The following is a 20,562-nucleotide window of genomic DNA, read 5'->3' on the forward strand; positions in this document are numbered from 1 at the left end:
AATATTATATGGACTACCAAATAATCCAGTTGCATAGGGGTTAGCAAAATATTTAAAAGTAATTGCAAAAAATTTAATGTGCTCAAGAATCAGTCTTAGGACCAACCTTTTTCAATATTTCTGTTAATGACCCTTGACACGGAAAGAAGCTAATGAAATTTGCTAGTAATGACAAGGTAGGAGGCATGGTCAATATAGAGGAGGATTGGAATATTATCCAGGGAGAGCTGGATGAACTTGAAGCCAGGAATGATAGAAATGGGCTGAAATTCAACAGTACAAATTTCAAGGTCATGCACTTAGGGTCTAATAATAAGAATTTCTGCTACAAGGTGGGGGCTTATCAGTTGGAAGCAGCAGAGGAGGAGAGAGACCTCGGTGTGTGGGTTGATCGCAACGTGACTATGAGCCATCAATGTGATGCAGCTGTGCAAAAGCCAAATGTGATCCTTGCATGTATTAGGCAAGGTATTTCCAGTAGAGAGAGAGAAGTATTAATGCCATTGTACAAGGCACTGGTAAGAAGACCTCATCTGGAATACTGTGCACAGTTCTGGTCACCCATGTTCAAGAAACATAAATGTAAACTGGAACAGGTACAGAGAAGAGCTACTGTTTTATGAGAGGAAACTGGAAGAGCTTGGCTTGTTTGGTTTAGCAAAAAGAAGGCTGAGAGGGAATATGATTGCTCTTTATAAATATATCTGGGAGGTAAATATCAGGGAGGATGAAGAGCTATTTAAGTTAATGGGCAGTGATGGCACAAGAACAAATTCAGGCTGGAAATTAGAAAAAGGTTTCTAGCCACAGAGGGGTGAGGTTCTGGAACAGCCTCCCAATAGGAATTTTGGGGGCAAATAACTTAATTAGTTGTAAATGAGAGCTGGGCAAATTTATGAATGTGATTGTATGACAGGGGTTGCTTGTGATGGTGAACAGCCCTGGGGATCATTTTCAGTTTAAGTCTTATGTTCCTACAGCTCATGCTCCAGGGTTTCAGCTGGCCACGAGCAGGGATCAGGAAGGGATTCCCCCCACCCTCCACCATCAGGGCCAGCTCTAACAGTTTTGCCGCCCCCAAGGGAAAAAGAAGAGTGCTGCCCTGCCATATCCCCCCCGTGAGTGCCCTGCAGCTGAACGCCGCCCAAAGCCCCGCCCCCCTGAGCGCTGCACAAGCCCCTGCCCCCCAGCGCTGTGCCGCCCGAAGCCCCGCCCCCCTCTGAGCGCCGCACCACCCAAAGCACCCCGCTCCGAGCGCCGTGCCAGCCCCCCCCCAGCACCGCTCCAAGCCCCCACCCGCCCGAAGCCCCGCCCCGAGCACCTCACGCGCAAGCACCATGCTGCCCAAAGCCCCCGCCCTCCTTCCAAGCAGCGCGCCGCCTGAAGCCCCGCCCCCGAGCACCACACCGCCAAAACAAAAAAAAAAGCCCTCCAGCGCTGCCCCAACGAACCAAAAAAAAACCCCCCAAGCGCCGCCCCGCCCCAAGGTGCCGCCCCAAGCATGTGCTTGGTTGGCTGGTGCCTGGAGCCAGCCCTGTCCACCATCATCATCATATTCTGGGAGGAGTTTTTTATGTCTTCCCTCTGAAGCATCAGCGATGGCCATGGCTAGAGATGGGACGCGAGGCAGGGTGGGACAGATCTCTTAGGTGGCACGAGGCAGTCTCTCTCTCAGGTGCTTGGCTGGCTGGTTCTTGCTCACATGCTCAGGGTCTAACTGACCGTTATATGTGAGGTCACAAAGGAGTTTTTCTCTCAGGCAGATTGGCAGTGGCCTGGTGGGGCGAAGTTTTTCTTCTGCAGCATGTAGATGTGGATCACTTGGGTATATCTCACTTAATTATTTCCCAAACACTGCAGGGGCCTCAGACACTGGTGTACCTCAGTCCCTCCTATGCATTCCCTGTGAGCTGTAATGCTTTGGTTGCTCATTTTGGTTGTAGGATTTAGAGTGCTGGGGCTGGGTGGTGTTGGTAGCCTGCAATATACAGGGGGTCAGACTAGATGATCTAGTGGTTCCTTCTGGCCTAAAACTCTATGAGTCTAATATCATCCCAGAGCAGAAGTGGAAATTAGTGTTGATGGTTGAACTGGCCTGAGAAGAATAATGACATTTAGTGATGGGACTTACCCTGGGAGCTAACGAGATGGCTCTTTAGCCACTTCTGTCTTCCTGTACCAGTGCCTCTGTTTGGAGCATGATCTTTGGTGTTGGTTGGAAGTTGAAGGAATAACAAACCTATCTAGCTGTATGGTGCTAAGCAGAGCCTATGGGTCCAATCATGCATCCTATACTGGGTGTAGGGCTTTCCACAGTGAAGCAACATTAGCTCCAATGGGGCTAGTCACTGTATTAAGCGCTAGGCTCTGCAATAAGTGTTTTCAGGATTGGCCTCAATAGCAGAACTTCCCCTCCATCCCCCTCCCCCACACCAAGCCTCTATATTAAACTCAAATTCAGACCCAATTGACACCAGGGTGGAATTATTTAAAAGTGTGGTTAATTTTATTACTTTTATTTCCTTGGCAATTGCTTTTCAAGGTTGCAGCTACTTCCAGCCAGGATCAGATGTGTAAGGGCCAAAATGTCCTGGGTGAAATCTGGGCTCCATTTGGAATTTTGCCATTGACTAAAATGGGGCCAGGATTTCACCCCAGGAGAGTAGCTTTTTCCATGTTATTTTCAGAAGAACTGGAAACAGAAAGTGCCAGAAACCTTGCAAGAAAGCCCATCCCAGCTAGCTCAATAGCTCAGTTAAGCAGTCCCAAGAGTTTCTGAGAACTTGAATTAAGTTTGGATAAGCATGTGGCTACCTTGGTTCTTATTTGCGATAAGCTTTTGCTTTGCCCGGCACTCATCTCAGTGCCTACATCCCAGCAAAGTTTCCGTGCAATTCATTAGAGAGACAAGTTGGGTGAGGTAATATCTTTTACTGGACCTACTTCTGCTGCTGAGAGAGGAAAGCTTTAGAATTTTACACGTGTTGTGATAGGCATGTGTAGGACCCAGGGATCTTGAAAGATGTGTTCAGGGAGGGTGTAGATCATTGTAGCAGTGGAGATATGTCTGCGGGTTTTGCATCTTTTGTTCTGGCCGGGTCTGGTGCTGCTTTGCGTTGGTGGGTCCTGGTCTGTGGGGAGCTTGCTTCTGATGACGAGTTTGGTGAAGCTGGGGGGTTGTTTGAAGGCCAGAAGAGGGAGCTCAGGAAAGATTTCTTTCAGGATGGGGTCCCCATTGAGTAGGGGTTGTAGTTGTTTGATGATACCCCATATGGTTTCCAGTGTGGGGTGGTAGGTGTTATTTCTGTACTGAAGAGGGTTCTCTTGGGGTATTTGGGTGGCCTGTTCCATGATGTGATCAAATTCTCTGTGGTGGAGTGTCCTTGTTTGGTGGAGTCAGTTCTGAGTGTGTTAAATTGTATAGTATCAGAGGGGTGGCCGTGTTAGTCTGGATCTGTAAAAAGCAACAGAGAGTCCTGTGGCACCTTATAGACTAACAGACGTATTGGAGCATGAGCTTTCATGGGTGAATACCCACTTCGTCAAATAAATAAATAAATAAATTGTATAATCCGGACTTTCTCCTCAGAGCCTGTTCTGTGGTATCTGATCGCCTGGCTGTAGGGAACAGATTTCTTGGTGTGTTTGGGGTGGTTCCTGGATCTAGGAAGGTAGGTGTGGTGACCTGTGGGTTTCTTGTATATTGTCGTCAGTAGAGTTCCATTGCTGACGCTGATTTTGGAAGTTGATGCTGGTGAGGAAGTGTTCCAGAGAGAGTTTAATGGATGGGTGTGGTAGAAATCTATGAGGGAGTTTGTCATCTGGAATCCATGTCACTCAAGTGACATCCCATTTCCACTTGGAACATTAGTCACGGCTCGATCCACTGATCAAAACAGCATGACTGCCAGTGTTGGGACAGCTATTCTCTCAATAACAGAGCCCATTAAGCTAATGAATGAGAGGATATTGATCAGAAATCCACTAATTGATTGACTGGTCTCAGTAATGAAAAAACCTGGAGATGAAAGCTTGAGCAGTTTAAAAGATCAACCAAACCTCAAAGATGATTTGAAGCTTTAAAAGTCAATCTCTGCCTATCAATTATGGTGGGGTGGGTGTATTTGTACTACACAGAGGAAAGTTATTCTTTGAAAATTTGCATGCAGGATGTCTAATTTAATTTCATGTAATCGTCACATTTCAGTGACAAATGTCAGATCACTGCTTTTTTAAGCGTGTTAAGGTTTCCCGGCACTTACAAAGAACGAGCCCTCTGATTCAATAATATGTTTAAATCAGCCAGTGTCTCAGACTTTGTGCATTAATTATGTGCTCAGATAAAAAAAAACTGTTGCTTTTGCTTTACTAAATCTATGGCTTGTTATGAATAATTAAAAAAATGGAATGGGAACACTTCTTAAATAAGAGACGTGGAAGCCAAATAGTTATTTAATGCTGAGGCGATGATAAAGAGGAAAACAAGTCTTAGTTTGATGCAGGAATGTCATGTATCCGGGTGTGAGGGGGAGGGGCGTTTTTGTCACATGTAGCTGGCAGAGTATTGGGTAAATGAAAGATGAGATGGACGCCCTAGGGAATCTGTAGCAGTTACTTCAATTTAATGAACTTGTAGTTAAGGCACTGGAGTGGGACCTAGGTGATCTGGGTTCTACTGCCAGTCTTCTTTGGCAATGTTGGGCAAGTTGCTTAGAGGCAGGTTTTCACAAGTGCACGGCCAGCTATTCCAAAGTTCTCTGCACCCATGGACGGGGTCAGATTTTCAAGAGTCTAGCGCCCCGCAGCTCCCATTGATCTCAGCATGGGGAGGATTCTTTGTTGTTCCCAACAGAGGCTGCTGCATCCAGAGATTTTGAAAATCTAGATATAGCTGCAGTGTGCTGAGCCTTTCTGAAAATTGAGGCCTTAATATCACTGCTCCTCATGTGTCAAATGGGAATGATACAGTCCTATCTGACTGGGGTGTTGGGAGGATTCCTTCTGTAACATCTGGGAGGTGCCCAGAACCTGTCTACTGGCCAACACCAAAGGTCCCCTGTTAAACTCTCTGTCCCCTGGCATGGCTGAATATAGGGACCATGCTTTATATTCAAGGCACATCTATAAATAGTTTATAACGGGTCAATACGTGATTAGCAAGTGGTTAGTCAGTTGTTAATGAGTGGCCATAATGTTTATAAAAGGTTAAATAACGTAGCTGATGATATTGCCACCTGTTAAGGTCCATTTAAAAAGCGTAATAGATGACATTCCGCATTCAGGTTATTGATTTGTACTATGGAACAGGTCAATAGGTGCTTCTAACCCTCTCTATCACAATGTTATACGTTACTATTATTATATTGTAATGTTCTTTGTATCGTGGTAGTGCCTAGGAGCCCTCATCATGGACCAGGCCCTGCGACAGAATGTATCCCTGTGCCCGCACCCCACACACTATTGTAATAATTGTTGTACAGAGTATGTTTTGTGAGAGAGCATTTAAAAACTCACAATTTGGTGGTCAATAATATCATGGCAAAATGCAGGTAGCAGCATTATATGTGAAACTGTAGAATCATAGGGTTAGAAGGGACTGCAAGGGTTATCTAGTCTAACCCACTGCCAAGATGCAGGATTTGTGTGTCTAAACCATCCAAGATAGATGCTATCCAGCCTCCTTTTGAAAATGTCCAGTGAAGGGGCTTCCATAACCTCCCTAGGCATCTGTTCCATTGTCCTACTGTTCTTATGGTTGGGAAGATTTTCCTGAGATTGAATCTAAATCTGCTATGCTGTAGTTTGAACCCGTTGCCTCTTGTCCTGCCCTCAGTGGCAAGAGACAACTTTTCTCCATCTTTTTATGACAGCCTTTCAAGTATCTGAAGACCACTATCATATCCCCACCTTAATCTCTTCTTTTCCAAACTAAACATACCCAGTTCCTTCAGCCTTTGCCCATATGGCTTGCATTCCATCCTTTTGATCATCTTTGTTGCTCGCCTTTCTATACATTGGTGTCCACATCCTTTCTATACTCTGGTGATCAAAATTGGAGACAGTAATCCAGCTAAGGCCTAACCAGTGCCAAGTAGAGCAGTACTGTCACCTCTCATGACTTGCATGCTATGCCTGTGTTAATGCAACCTAAACTTGCATTTGCTTTTTTTGCAACTGCATCACATTGCTGACTCCTGTTAACACTGTAAGCCACCAAAACTCCCAGCTCTTTTTCAGCATGCTGCTGCCAAGCCAGTTATCCCCCATTTTGCATTTGGTTTTTCTTCCCTAAGTGTAGCACCTTACATTTGTCTTTGTAGTATTTTGTTGTCTATAGCCCAGTTCTCCAATTTCTCAAGATCCCTCTGAATTTTAGCTCTAGCTTCCAAAGCGTTGGCAAAACCCCCACCTCCCAGCTTTGTGTCATCTGCAAATCTGATCAGTATGCTCTCTATTTCTACACCCGAGTCATTCATAAAGATGTTAAACAACAGTGGACAGAGAACAGACCCCTGTGAAACCCCTCTTGAGACCTCCCGCCAATCCCACATCATTCCAGTCATAGTTACTCTTTGTTTGCAGTTGTTTAACCACTTATGTATCCACCTAATGGTAGTTCCACCAAGCCTGCATTTCTCCAGTTTACTTATCAGAATGTCGGGGGGACTGTGTCAAAAGCCTTGCTGAAATCCAGGTATGTTATGCCCACCTCATTTCCCCATTCACCAAACCAGTTACCCTGTCAAAGAAGGAAATTAAGCTGGCTTGGCATGATTTGCTCCTGGAAAAGCCATGCTGGCTGCTAGTGGAAATCTTAGCAAAGGAACGGCATGGAGTTCCCTTCCACACCGAGTGCTTGTCACCTTGCTTCCCCGTTGGAAAGGCTTCTCAAAAGAGAGACAGCATGCCTTCATCCTCCATGTATTCACAAACTGAATGTTTTTATACATTGCTCTAATAGCTTCCCAGGTATTGAAGTCAGGCTGAGTGGTCTATAGTTCCCTGGCTCCTCCTTTCCCCCCGTTTTAAAAGAGGAGCACTATGTTAGCCTTTCTCCGGTCTTCTGGGACCTCTCCCGTCATCCATGAGTTTGCAAATATTGCCAGCGGCTCTGAGATTTCTTCAGCTAATAATCTCCAGTATCTTGGGTGAATAGCATCAGGCCCTGCTGATTTCAATTCATTCATTCAAACAGCTCTCAATTGGCGGTCTGAAGCCCCTGGGGGGCAGCGAGCAGGTTTCAGGAAGTCCGCCAAGCAAGGCTGGTATTAGACTCACTGGGGGCCAGAGCAGAAAGCTAAAGCCGCACCACCCAGGACTGAAGCTGAAGCCTGAGTAATTTAGCTTTGTGGGGCTCCCTGGGCAAGTGCCCTGCTAGTTATGTGCTAATGCCAACCCTGGCTTTTATGTGCAGAAAAACTGATGTTGTGGCACAGTTGGGCCATGGAGTTTTGATGGCTTGTTGGGAGGGCCTCAGGAAAAAAACGTTGAGAACCCCTGGGTAAGAAGACGTGTTCTTTACTTATTCCGATCTGCATCCCTTTCCCTTTCTTGTCTATGGTAAACGGAAGCTGAGATCACGACTACAGAGAAGTCTAGGGAGTCCAGTTTTTTGGAGATAAAGGGCAAGCTGACATCTCAGCCAGGTGTAAACACTCCTGATGGGCCATTACTTGCTAAATGGCCATTCTTTGGCAGGAAAGGGGGCCGGGGCAAAAAGAAATCTTAGCAAAGGAACGGCATGGAGTTCCCTTCCACACCGAGTGCTTGTCACCTTGCTTCCCCATTGGAAAGGCTTCTCAAAAGAGAGACAGGACTATCAAAAGAAGGGGCAGGTACCCCTACACCTCCCTCCCTTTCTGTCCACTGCATGAGAATTAACAAAGGAAGCAGCCATTAATCAAAAGAAGGGGTCCTGACCTAAGAAATTTGGCCAGCAAGACTGTTGAGAGCATATGGTGAGAAAAACTTTGCTTTGAATTTAACATAGTTTGTTAGGCACTAGTTGTGTTTTATCTTTATTTTTCTTGTAACCATTTCTGACTTTTATGCCTCATTGTGTGTATTCACTTAAAATCCATCTCTTTGCCGTTAATACATTTCTTTTATTGTTTTGTCTAATCCAGTGTTTGAATTGAAGTGTTTGGGAAACTCCGTTTGGGGTAACAAGATGCGCGTGCATGAGTTCTATTAATAAAATGACGGATTATATATATGTTTGTATTGTCCAGTAGAGGACAAGGCAGTACAGGACATACATTTCTGGGGGGAAATATAGGACTGGGAGTGTGTTGGGGTCACCCTGCAATATAGCCATGGCTGGTGAGAGCCGACTATAACCCAAGTGTGGCTGGCAGGCTACAGTTGCATGCAGGCACTCAGGCTGTGGCTTGCATGCTGGAAGGCTGCTTGTGAGCAGCCCCGGTGGGAACATCTTTTGCCAAGGCATTGTAAGGCGCTCACGGTTGCAGGGCAGGGGTGACTCAGCTACTCATCAGTGTGGATTATACCCTGGGTATGTCACAGGCCTTCATTGTGCAAGGTGCTGTACAGACACAGAACAAAAAGATGGTCCCAGACCCAGTTTGTTGCAGTCCAACATGTATAAGACAAGAGACGACAGAAGGATATTGCATCTATTACTCATTTATTAACCCTGCATAGACCTTTTATACATTTCTTTTATATAAAGTATGTGCTAGGATCTGGCTACTCAGACCTTCGCAGCAGTTACTTAAAGATGCCTATTGAAACAAAGCCACCTTTCCTGAAAGATATTTAATAATTAAAGGGAGTTGGTGGGGGTGGAGGAAGGGCAGGGAAGAATCTAACTCCTGCAATATCTTCCCTCCTGCACAATGTTAGCTTGAAGGCTGAACTCTGGGCAGACGTTCTTCTTGTTTTCCTTTTTTAACTTCATCACTTTAAACTTTATTTGCTTGCTGAAGACAATGGCTTTATCTTCCAGCCAGATCCTTATGTTCCTCAACCAGGTGTGCTCTCCTGCAGCACTTTCATATCATGGAGACTCAGCTCCTGAGAAATAACGAGCCAGGAAAAAGGAGTCTTGACTTGACATAGTGATAAATGAGGTGAATCTTTTTTTTCCCCCAAGAAACCAGGATTGGTGCATAGAAAAAAGAAGGGTGGAAAAAAGACGTTTCCATTTGAATATGAAATATAAGACATCCATTGTACAAAAGTAGATTTTTTCTGAAGCAAAGAAGGAGTAAAGATAAAGGCTACAAGCGAATGAATGAGGAGAGGAAACTAAGATAATGCAGTCGATAATCAGTTCAAGGTACAGCATTATCCACAGGGCCATCGGTCCAGCCCTAGAGGAGAGCTTTTTTAAAGTTTCCCTGTATGCATTTTAGTCTGCTCATTAGCATACCTTGCCTTTGAACAGGGGCGGCTCTACAAATCACGCTGCCTTCCCAGTCCCGCGGGTCCAGCGGACCTGCCGCAGGCATGCGGAGCTCCACCGAGCCAAATGACGCCCTCCCAGGATGCTGCCTTTGAAACTCATCAGAGTGGCTCCGACTGGCTGCAGTGACACCTGCTGGAGAGAGGGGGAGGCCCAAATTAATTGGTTCTTCATCTGCAAACCATAAGCTGGAAGTGCCGCTGGTTCCAGCTGTGTTTGGGTGCACTCCAGGCTGCTACCTGTGTAATGTGGCTATTCACAACTGCACAATATTCACTTACACACAGTCATTTAAAATTAATGCTGGAAACTTACTGGCCCGTTCAAAGAAGCAGAGCCTGTCTTTTTGCCCTGTGTTTGCATAGTGCCTAGCAAAATGGTGTCCTGGCCAATGAGTGGGGTCCTCAGCACTACAACAATGCAAATAATAAATATTAAAGTAAATGAGAATCTCTTAGTTGCACCCTTTAGGCATCTGAACCTTCTTTCTTACTGCCCTCTAAGATAGGAACAATTATTGTTTGTCTTCCAGTGGTGTTAAAAAGCCCTAATTGGGATCAGGGCCCTATTGTAATAGGTTCTTTGTCTACAAATAGTAAGAGACAGTCCCTGCTCTGAAAACTCACAGCCATCTTATAATAACATGTAAAGAACAGCATTTTTAATACAATGGGCCCCAACGATATTAAACTTAATTCTTGGTCCAGGATATTGTCATATGTCACAAGGTGGGGGGGGAGGCAAATGAATAACAGGACCTGAGAAGCTGACTGTCTATAGGCACTGAGGGTGTGATTCACAAAGATATTTAGACATCTAAACCCATTGACTTCAGTGGGAGATGGGCACCTAAGAATCCCATCCTGAGGGTACAAAATAGTGCAATAAAATACGAAACAACCACAGAACAGTGGTATCACCCAAATTATATTGGGGCACTGGAAATTTTCAGTGCTGTGAATGGATGGATTCACAATATCCTGGACAAAGTCTTCTCAACGGCACCATGGCATGAAGTGGCTTCCAATTCTAGCAGTTTAGGGATCTGCGAGACTTTATACTGTTGGCTGATCCAGATTTCTGATTCACTCCAGCCCTCGCAGGTGAAGCAGTGAAGGAAAGGTAGCCAGAATATTGTGAACAACATGTTCCTGTGTGTGTGTATGCATATGTGCGCGCGCACGCACACACGTGCACATATGTGTGTGCAGGAGCGCCACTTCCGTCTAGTGGGTAGCCTCAGACCAGTTCATTTATGTGTTACAGGCCACAAGGCTAACAAAGAATACTTCTTTCAGAGTGGCAGCCGTGTTAGTCTGTATCACCAAAAAGAACGAGGCGTACTTGTGGCACCTTAGAGACTAACAAATTTATTTGGGCATAAAACCCACTTCATCAGATGCATGCAGTGGAAAACACAGTAGGAAAATATACATATACAGAGACCATGAAAAAATGGGGGCTGCCGTACTTGACTACTTTTACTTTTATAGGATCAGGAAGATCTATATGCGATGCCCACTGCTGTCATGACATCCCAAACGGCCCCGGTGTGCTGCAGAGTGGCAACCCCGGAGAACGGATATTTTACAACAGTATCTTTCCTTTAATAATATTTTCTCCTCTTTCCTTCCATGCTCCTATAGACAGGACGGATTACTATGAATACTATGATGAGCATGTCCCGCCAGAAGAGAACACCCCCACCACAGACAGAGAATACCTCACATATCCCGACTGGTTCTACGAATACTTTGGCTACAACGGTATTAAAATAGGTGTTAGCAATGCAACATTTTTAAAGTATGTTGGAAGGTGTCGGGGTAGAAAACCCCAACCCACCATTCCAGTTCTAAGTGTGGCAAATCTTATTGTCTCACTCCCCATCTTACCTTATCCGCCAGCGTCCTCTCAACATGTCTGCATCAAAGGAATTAGTTAGGAGGGTTTGCCAGCAATGTTCTCCTTTGTATTCTTCTTGTAAGGAGCCCGTGTTTTATCTCTTGGTTTCGCAGAACGGATTCTGATCATGCAGAACATTTCTGATTGCTATTACAAAAAGCCCCAGCTTATTTGTCTATAGACACTGTGAGATGTAATTGCTGCTTTCATGGAATGTATGTTCAGTAACCAAATGTAGAGCAGATTTTTTTTCTTAGTCACACATTATTTTCTATTTTATCAAACTTCAGTATAGCGAGAAAGTGCCTTGAGCCAGCTGCTTGGCACCACTTCAGTAGCAGAAAGGTGGGAATTCTCCTTGCTTAGGGGAAAAGTAGATGGGGTAGAGCTGGGTTTGCCAGCTTTGAGCCATGAGCTGTTGGCTTCCCCTCCCACCACCTGGGTTTGTGGCTTCAGCAAACTTCACTCTAGTGATCCTCTGCTGGTGGATAGCCCCTGGGGACCTATAGCCAACCAGGTGCAGTTTAAAGCTGCACTGAGGCCTACACCAGAAACCTAAAGAGCTCCCAGATATCCCCAGGGTCAGAGGCAGAAAGAGAGCAACCCCTCCTTCGCCCCTCTACCCCCAGGTGCACTGCTCAGAGGTCTGGCACGCCTTTATCTCTAACCCTTTCTTTTCTACAGTGCACAGTAATTTAGGTGAGAATAAGTTTATGCAGGACCTAGCTCAATGGGGTCCTTCTGAGTAAATAGTAAATAATAATGATTGAGGCTACGTTTTAGTCACAGGTATTTTTAGTAAAAGTCACGGAAGGGTCATGGGCAGTAAACAAAAATTCACGGCCTGTGACCTGTCCGTGACTTGTACTATATACCCCTGACTAAAACTTGGTGGTGGGGGCAGCTCAGGAGGGCAGCCCTGGGGGCACCACAGGTGCTGGGGGGGGCGTGACCTGGGGCGGCACCACAGGTGCTAGGGAAGGAAGTCGCAGCTGGGTGGGCACGGGTATTGGGGGGGGTTGTGGCCCAGGGGATTGCAGATGCTGGGGGAGGTGTGCCCTGGGGGAGCTTCGTAGCTGGGGGGCGGGCGTCACGGGTGCTGGTGGGGTGGGGGAGCTGGGGCAGGCTCCTGGAAGCAGCGACCCCAGTTCCTAGCTCCACACTCGACATGCTGCCTCTGCTTTGCCCCAAGCCCCGGTTCTGCAACTTCCATTGGCTAGGAACCACGGCCAATGGGAGCTGCAAGGGCGGTGCCTGCAGGCAGCCCCAGCATCTGGAGCTAGGAGCTGAGGGAGGGGAGTTCCTGTCATCCTTCTGGGAACCCCCACCCCAGGTAAGCACCACCCCGTACCCCAGTTCCCAGCCCTGAGTCCCCCCACACCCAAATTCCTGCTGCTGGGGGGATGGGGTGAGACCAGCCACTTAAGAAGTCACAGAGGTGATATATGACATCTGCAGGGGAATCCAACTACTACATTGCTCCTAGTGCCCAAACACTTGCACACTTTAGTGAAGTCCTTCATACCTGGAGCCAAACTCATTAGCTTGGGGTCATCTCTGGTTCCTAATGCATCTGGTCCAGCAGGCCTTATTCAGGTGAAACCCCCATTAATTACCATGGAAGTTTTGCCTGAGTAAGCGGTGCAGAACCTGGTTCGGTGCTGACTGGCTAACTGTTGTTAGGCATGCTTCTGTGCTTAGGAAGACAGCATCAGATTGCTCTGGAAGGGGGAACCTGTCAACTTTAGATCAGGGTCACATTTTGGGGGTGATCTGACCTGGGGTTCCACCTGAAACCATATTAAGCTCAGATGAACATGATCCAGAAACTGTCTATTATCTAAACACATGAGATCGTTGAGACTCTTCTGGCAACGTCAAGCTAAGAGCCTAGCAAAAAATCGATACTGTAGGGTGTAAATAAAAAGTCTCCATGCTCTCCTAGTAGATCCATGCTCGTCCAAGCCTTGCAAGAACAATGGTGAGTGCAAAAGAAATAGAAATCGCTACACCTGCCTCTGCCCTATGCCGTATGCCGGAACTAGGTGTGAGAAAGGTAGGTGCTGCTTTCATAATTTCATTACTATTAAGGGGAGGAAAAAACTCTAGCCGAAAAGCTCTAGAAAAATACATTGCCTTTGATTCACTTCTTAGAAAGCATCTGTTTGTGAAATAATCCAAAGGAACTGGTAAATGTGTGTCGGTTTTGACTAGAGCTGGTCGACAATTCGTTGTTGAAATGTTCTAGGGGAATGTGTCGATTCCCATCAAAACTTTCAAGTGGAAAGCAGACAGGTAGGCAGGCAAGCTTCCTGGTTTCTTGCTAGCTCACTCACCCTCATGACTTCTTGGCAGGGCTTCTTGGCTTCCCACCTGGCAAGTTGCTGGGGAGCCCAGGTTTCTAGGTTCCCCAGGGTGGTTTGGTAACTGGCCAGTTCCTCAGGCTCCCAGGCAGGCAGCTGGTAAGCCACAAAATTCCATTTCAGTTCTTCTGAAATGGATTTTTTGTACCCTTTTTTTCCCATGAAAAATTTCAAGATTTATTTTGTTGTTGTTGTTCCGATTCCGAATGGAAAAAGAAATCCTAGTTTTGAAATTTGTCACAGGAAGGAAAATTCCATTTCTGCACGACTCTAGTTTTGAGGTTAGATGCTTAACAGGCAGTAACACCCAAAGCCAAAGCTAAAAATGGCACGAGAGATTCAATTGAAAGTACGTCTAGCCTGGTGTCTATGGGACTCAGCACCTGTTCAGCGAATACATGTATAAAATGTGAGCAATTAATCTTATCTTGCTTTTCTGTTTTATCTGGCTCCACCACAGTGAAAAACGTGTGTGAGAGGAATAGCTGTAGTAAAGGAGACTGCCTTATAATGCTAACTCCACCTTATTCTCAGTGCACTTGTAGACATCCCTACAAGCCACCATACTGCAACAAAGGTGAGAACAACATCAGAAAAAAATCCTACATGTTTGTGTGTTCAGTAAGTGAGCATGGAGCCTGCAGTACCTGCTCACCCCAGAGAGGAGGTCTCTCCAGGCAGAGTCAATCTGGCCGGATAGTGCTCGGGAAAACCTATGTTTCCCATTTAATAGTATGTGTTACGCATCCGCTCTGTGACGGACCCACCAAGGATGAGTATCTCCCAGCTAGGGGAGTAAGGCCTGGTCTACACTATGCGTTTAAACCTGTTTTAGGAGCGTTAAACCGATTTAACGCCACACCCGTCCACACTAAGAGGCCCTTTATATTGATATAAAGGGCTCTGTAAACCGGTTTCTGTACTCCTCCCCAATGAGAGGAGTAGCGCTAATATCGGTATTACCATATCGGATTAGGGTTAGTGTGGCCGCAAATCGACGGTATTGGCCTCCAGGCGGTATCCCACAGTGCACCACTGACCGCTCTGGACAGCAATCAGAACTCGGATGCAGTGGCCAGGTAGACAGGAAAAGCCCTGAGAACTTTTGAATATCATTTCCTGTTTGCCCAGCGTGGAGCTCCGATCAGCACGGGTAGCGATGCAGTCTGAAATCAAAATCCAAAAAGAGCTCCAGCATGGACCGTACGAATGTGATCACTGTATGGGCAGGCAAATCTGTTCTATCAGAGCTCCGTTACAGAAGACGAAATTCCAAAGCATTTTTAAAAAATCTCCAAACAGAGGCCACAGCAGGGACTCAGCACACTGCTGCGTGACAAGCGTAACGGAAAGCCAAAGAATCAAATAGATGCTCATGGAGGGAGGGAGGGGGGACTGAGGACTCAAGCTATCCCACAGTTCCTGCAGTCTCCGAAAAGCATTTGCATTCTTGGCTGAGCTCCCAATGCCTGTAGTGTCAAACACATTGTCGCGGTGGTTCAGGGCATAGCTCGTCAATTTACCCCCCTCACCCATCCCCACCCGCAGAAGTAAAAGGGAAAAAAATCCTCTCTTGACTCTTTTAAATGTCACCCTATGTCTACTGTATGCTGCTGATAGACGCGATGCTGCAGCAATCAACAGCAGCATCCTCGCCCCCCCCTTCATGGGTGGCTGATGGTACATTATGGCTGATATCCATCATCATCAGCAGCCTTGTGGCAGATGGTGCAGTACAAAAGGACTGGTATCCGTCCTCATCATCAGCCCGTGAGTGCTCCTGGCTGGCCTCCGGTGAGGTCGGCTGGGAGCGCCAGGGTAAAAAACTCCTGATCATTCCCAGTAGATGGTACAGTACGGCTTGTAACCATCTTCATCAGAGCAACAGGGGGCTGAGCTCCATCAGTCCCCACCTTTCATGTGTAAAGAAAAAATTCTATTCTGCCTGGACTATCATAGCAGCGGGATGCTGGGCTCCTCTCCCCCACACTGCTTAATGTCCTGTCTGGACTATCATAGCAGCTGGAGGCTGCCTTCCCCTCATATCTCACTAACAAGTCACTGTTTCTTATTCCTGCATTCTTTATTACTTCATCACACAAATGGGGGGACACTGCAATGGTAGCCCAGGAAGGCTGGGGGAGGAGGGAATCAACAGGTGGGGTTGTTGCAGGGGCACCCCCTGTGAATGGCATACAGCTCATCATTTCTGCGGGATCTGACACAGAGCAGTTGTGCTCTCTGGTTCTCTGATACACTGGTTCTCTAGTACGCTTGCCCCATATTCTAGGCAGGACTTATTCTATTTTTAGATACCATAAAGGAGAGATTGACTTGGGGAGTCATTCCCATTTTTGTCTTTTGCGCCCCCGGCCGATCTCAGCCAGGGGCACCTATGATAGCAGCAGATGGTATAGCACAAAAGGACTGGTAACCATCATCTCATTGCCAATTTACAATGGCATGGTAGATGGTACAGAACGGTTGATAACCATCTCTGCTATCATGCAAAAGCAAATGAATGCTGCTGTGTAGCGCTGCTGAATCACCTCTGTCCGCGGCATCTAGTACACATACGGTGACAGTGACAAGAGGCAAAACAGGCTCCATGGTTGCCATGCTATGGCGTCTGCCAGGGCAATCCAGGGGAAAAGGGCGCGAAATGATTGCCTGCCGTTGCTTTCCCGGAGGAAGGAATGACTGATGACATTTACCCAGAACCACCCACGACAATGATTTTTGCCCCATCAGGCACTGGGATCTCAACTCAGAATTCCAAGGGGCGGGGGAGACTGCGGGAACAATGGGATAGCTTCGGAATAGCTACCCACAGTGCAACGCTCCAGAAATCGACGCTAGTCTCGGACCGTGGACGCACACCACCGATTTAATGTGCTTAGTGTGGCCGCGTGCACTCGATTTTATACAATCTGTTTTACTAAGCCGGTTTATGTAAAATCGGAATAATCCCGTAGTGTAGACGTACCCCAAGTCCCTTAGGGGAGTCAGTTACCGCCAGCCAGCTTCTAGCAGAATAATAGTGCTGTTTTATGCTTTAAATGTTGACAGTATCTTCAGCTTGCAAACCAAACCCATGTAAAAATGGAGGCGTCTGTCGACAGCGGAGAATCAGATCAAAATTCTCCTGCCAGTGTGCTGAACCCTTCAGAGGGAGGTTCTGTGAAATAGGTATGTAGAGATTTGCCTTTTTTTTCCCCCAAGGGTGGGAAGAAGGTAATTATTAGGCTGCATTTGTCCAAAGCAAGGTCCAAGTCCACAATCAGATTCAGTAGCGCAGCTCTGAGACCAGGAGCCCAAACACATATCCAGGGTAATCCCGGGCTTAGGAAGGTTTCAGAGGACTTCTTTAACCTATCGTAGGTTCTCTGTCCCCTCAAGTGACTAGCGATGGGACGTTCAAGTTTTAGCAACATTAACTCCCCACATTGGGCAGACACAACCAGTTGTTTGTAAGGTTTCCCAGGGCTTTTATCTCCCCCCTGTGAACTTTCCTGTACAATCTCCCTTCCTCTTCAAAAAAAAATCTTTCCCAATTTCATCTCTCTGGGGCTCCCTTCAGGATGTACCCACACGTTTTGGGGGTTCACCCAGGCCAGTAAGGCATTTGGTCACTGTCTGCCTTGTAACCTTTGAGTGGTTTATGGCTGTGAAGCTTTGGTTCAGAACTCTGACCCCAACAGCCAGAAAGCCCACCACAAGACACATAGGGTTACAAGGCCAATGGTGACCAAACCCCTTACTGGCCTGGGTGAGCCCCAAATGTCACAAAAGGGTTCCCCACTCTGATGTTCCTGAAACTGTGCTCCAGCCATTACCCACTTCTAGAAGAGTGTGACTGAATGAGGGTGCAGGGGCACACATTTGTAAGGATAGGAGCGTGGGAATCGTAATTTCTCTCTATGTATATTAAAGGCTTCAGACCAGCTCCACGCACACGGACAACTTTCTCATGAGCACTCCTCAATGCTATAATTCCTTCATTAACCTTTAACCCTTTCCTCTTGCCGGTGTGTCCATCCTTCTAGCATGATACCAACTCTGTGATCAGGTCTGTCCATCATGCTGGCACCCTCTGCTGTCAGGTTGCTACAGGAATGGATTCTGACCAGTTGCTGACTTTGTAATAATGGAAGCTCTCCAACTCTACTTTGCTGAGCTGTTTAGAGCATGAGGTCTCAACCTGGGAGTGGCAAATAGGTTTCAGGGGTTTGCAGTCATTTTCACTTTCCTGAAACATTTTTTCCATTGTAACTTGGTGTCACAGTATTGATATGGTTGAGAATGTGGGTGGCTTAAGATCCAGTTATTTCCACCTCCCTCGTCCAAGACTAAATTTGGTCCGGTGGCTCACTGCACCCAGGGGGAATCATACATCAAGATCTTGCAACAAGCATGAAATTAATCCATGTTGTCCTTGGTGGGTGACACATCCGCTGTGCAGGAAATGAGCAACAGGATGGACCTTTTCATATCAGCATTGTCTTCTTGTAGGACCAGAGGACTGTTATGAACAGGATGGCCATGAATACAGAGGGAAAGTGAGTCAAACAAGGTCTGGGGAGACATGCCTTCATTGGAATTCTAACCTGCTCTTGGACGAGAGTTATAATGCATTTATGGAGGATGCTGAGTATTATGGGATCGGTGAACATAACTTCTGCAGGTAATCTACTGCAGCTACATATGTAGAGGTCTCCTCTCACAAAAAATGTGCAGAACCTCCAATAATTCCAGTGTGAGCAGCTCATAAGGAAGTACAGGGAAATCTCCAGGGGATGTAAAGCTGCCATTGCCTGCTCTACGCAACCTGCCTTTGACATAATGACAGTGACAAGGTGGGTGAGGTAAAATCTTTTATTGGACCAACTTCCGATGGTGACGTAAACAGACTCTTCTTCAGCATCTGACATAGTGGACATTCTGGGGCACCCCTCTAAAGAGTTCTGATGCTCCTGTCCTGGAAGAGACCACTCTAATTTGCACTAACCTGGCCCCTAGCTACCCCCAGGGTCAGGAGGGTGGAAAAGTGGCACACTTTTATTTTTAACTATTTTTAACTAGAAGCTATTTTTATTTTTAACAAGGGACACACCTATGCCACCCATCCCCTCAGGTGTGACCCTTGTTACAAATAAAAATAGCTTCTAGGGAAGCTTGGATCTTTACTTTGGAGCATTTAGCTGATCTGTTATGCACCCTTCAGTCTAATGGTTAACCGGTTCTCCTGGAGATTTCCTCACTCTGACTGGTGGATGTTGGAATCTGTTCCCTTCAGGAATCCAGACGGTGATGTAAAACCCTGGTGCTTCATCAAAACAGATAACAAGGTGAAATGGGACTCCTGTGACGTTTCACCCTGCTCAGCAACAGGTAGAGTGGAGAATAACACTGAACCTGCTCAATGAGGCTCAGAGGTCTTAAGGGCTTTCTCTTTGCCCTTCCCGGGGTTCTTGTCACGCAGACAGAAAACAGAAGACCAGAAGTCTGAAGTGCAGGCAATGTGATGATTATTGGGGAAATCAAGCACACATATAAATAGCTCTGTATGCCACAGAGCCTTTCCCGTGTCCCCCTCCCCTTTCTTAGTGGGCATAATTATACCTGTCGTGCACACCCTTGATCCCTCCTTATCATTTATGTCATGTTCTGTTTTGGAGGGTCTTGGGTCTGGGGGCTTCAGAACTACCTCTTTTGTATCCCATGGGAGGAGTAAGGAGTGAGGTTGTGCTTCGGTCAGGGTCAGGCATTTCTTTGGCTTTTAGTGTTTCTTATACCTCCCCTCACCCACCCCCCTCGTCTCTCCCGACTGGTTGCTTGACCTTATCTCAGGAGAACAATTGAAACAGGACAGTCCTTCAAGTGTGCGCTCGTATATTAAACTCCTACTCTACCCAACACTTTAATTCTATTTCTTAGCTCTTTTTTACCCCATCTGCTTGTGGGCAGATGTAACACACAGTGTCTTTGTTCTTTGTTCACACCTATTACTAAGAATATAAAAATATCAAAAGTCCAATGGGCAAACAAGACCCAAAATTCTGTCTCAGGCAAAACGTGCTCCTAAGCTTCCAAGAAGCTCTGACAGCCTATCACCACTGCTGGACAGTGCTGTAGATGATCCTCCGAGTGGCTCCTACAGTACGTCTGGCAGGATTTCCAATGTTGCTCCCAGACCCAGGTCTCCCCTGTAGTGTGTCATAACACTTCCAGTCCTATAACTGTGCCAGGCATTCCCAACATGTATTGCCTTGTCCATTCCTGAGATTTATAATCATTATCACAAGTTCAGTCTATGCCTGTAGCAAGTTCAGTCTTATGTCTCCCCTGCAGAAAAGACTCCAGTGACTACAGTTGCCCCAGCTGTTCTTCCTATAGCGGGTAAGACATTCAATATGTGTGGACAGCCAGAGGCTGAGAGAATGCTCAAAAGGATTTATGGTGGGGCCAAGACCATGTCTGGCAAACATCCCTGGATGGCATCTCTACAGAGCAAGCGTTCATTGGGCCCCTCTATGCCAAAGGGACACTTCTGTGGAGGAGCTCTGATTGAACCATGCTGGATTCTCACTGCTGGACACTGCATTCAGTAAGTGCATTACCTGCGTCCTGTTAAGCATGAAAAAAATCACATAGTAGTTATTTGGGTGAAATTTGTCTACTGGAAACCGTTGCTAACAAAGTGCCAGATTGAATTTTTTTGATGGAAAATGTCAATGTCAGCAACATTTTCTGATTAAGCAGCAAAGAGTCCTGTGGCACCTTATAGACTAACAAACGTATTGGAGCATGAGCTTTCGTGGGTGAATACCCACTTCGTCTGATTACTGTTTTTTAATGGGAAAATTCCAG

The 20,562-nt window shown here is 46.4% G+C and overlaps 1 protein-coding gene across 12 annotated transcripts in view; it reads left to right on the top strand.

Moving 5' to 3' along the window:
- The window catches only part of HABP2 (hyaluronan binding protein 2), a 54,983-nt gene that overhangs the window by 21,331 nt on the left and 13,090 nt on the right, over positions 1-20,562 (top strand). For 6 of the 12 annotated variants that reach the window (XM_039546471.1, XM_039546478.1, XM_039546476.1 and 3 more), the window contains exons 3-9: positions 11,074-11,193; positions 13,275-13,385; positions 14,153-14,269; positions 16,762-16,881; positions 18,205-18,376; positions 18,989-19,083; positions 20,044-20,299. In XM_039546471.1, coding sequence (XP_039402405.1) covers positions 11,074-11,193; positions 13,275-13,385; positions 14,153-14,269; positions 16,762-16,881; positions 18,205-18,376; positions 18,989-19,083; positions 20,044-20,299 — 991 coding nt within the window. Of the gene's footprint in view, positions 1-1,750; positions 1,826-7,789; positions 7,959-11,073; positions 11,194-13,274; positions 13,386-14,152; positions 14,270-16,761; positions 16,882-18,204; positions 18,377-18,988; positions 19,084-20,043; positions 20,300-20,562 lie in introns of those variants that run through there. The other 6 variants (XM_039546479.1, XM_039546481.1, XM_039546482.1 and 3 more) reach the window with 6 other exon arrangements.

Source organism: Mauremys reevesii, linkage group 7 (genome assembly GCF_016161935.1).
Source record: "Mauremys reevesii isolate NIE-2019 linkage group 7, ASM1616193v1, whole genome shotgun sequence".
In the NCBI taxonomy this organism is placed as follows: domain Eukaryota; kingdom Metazoa; phylum Chordata; order Testudines; family Geoemydidae; genus Mauremys; species Mauremys reevesii.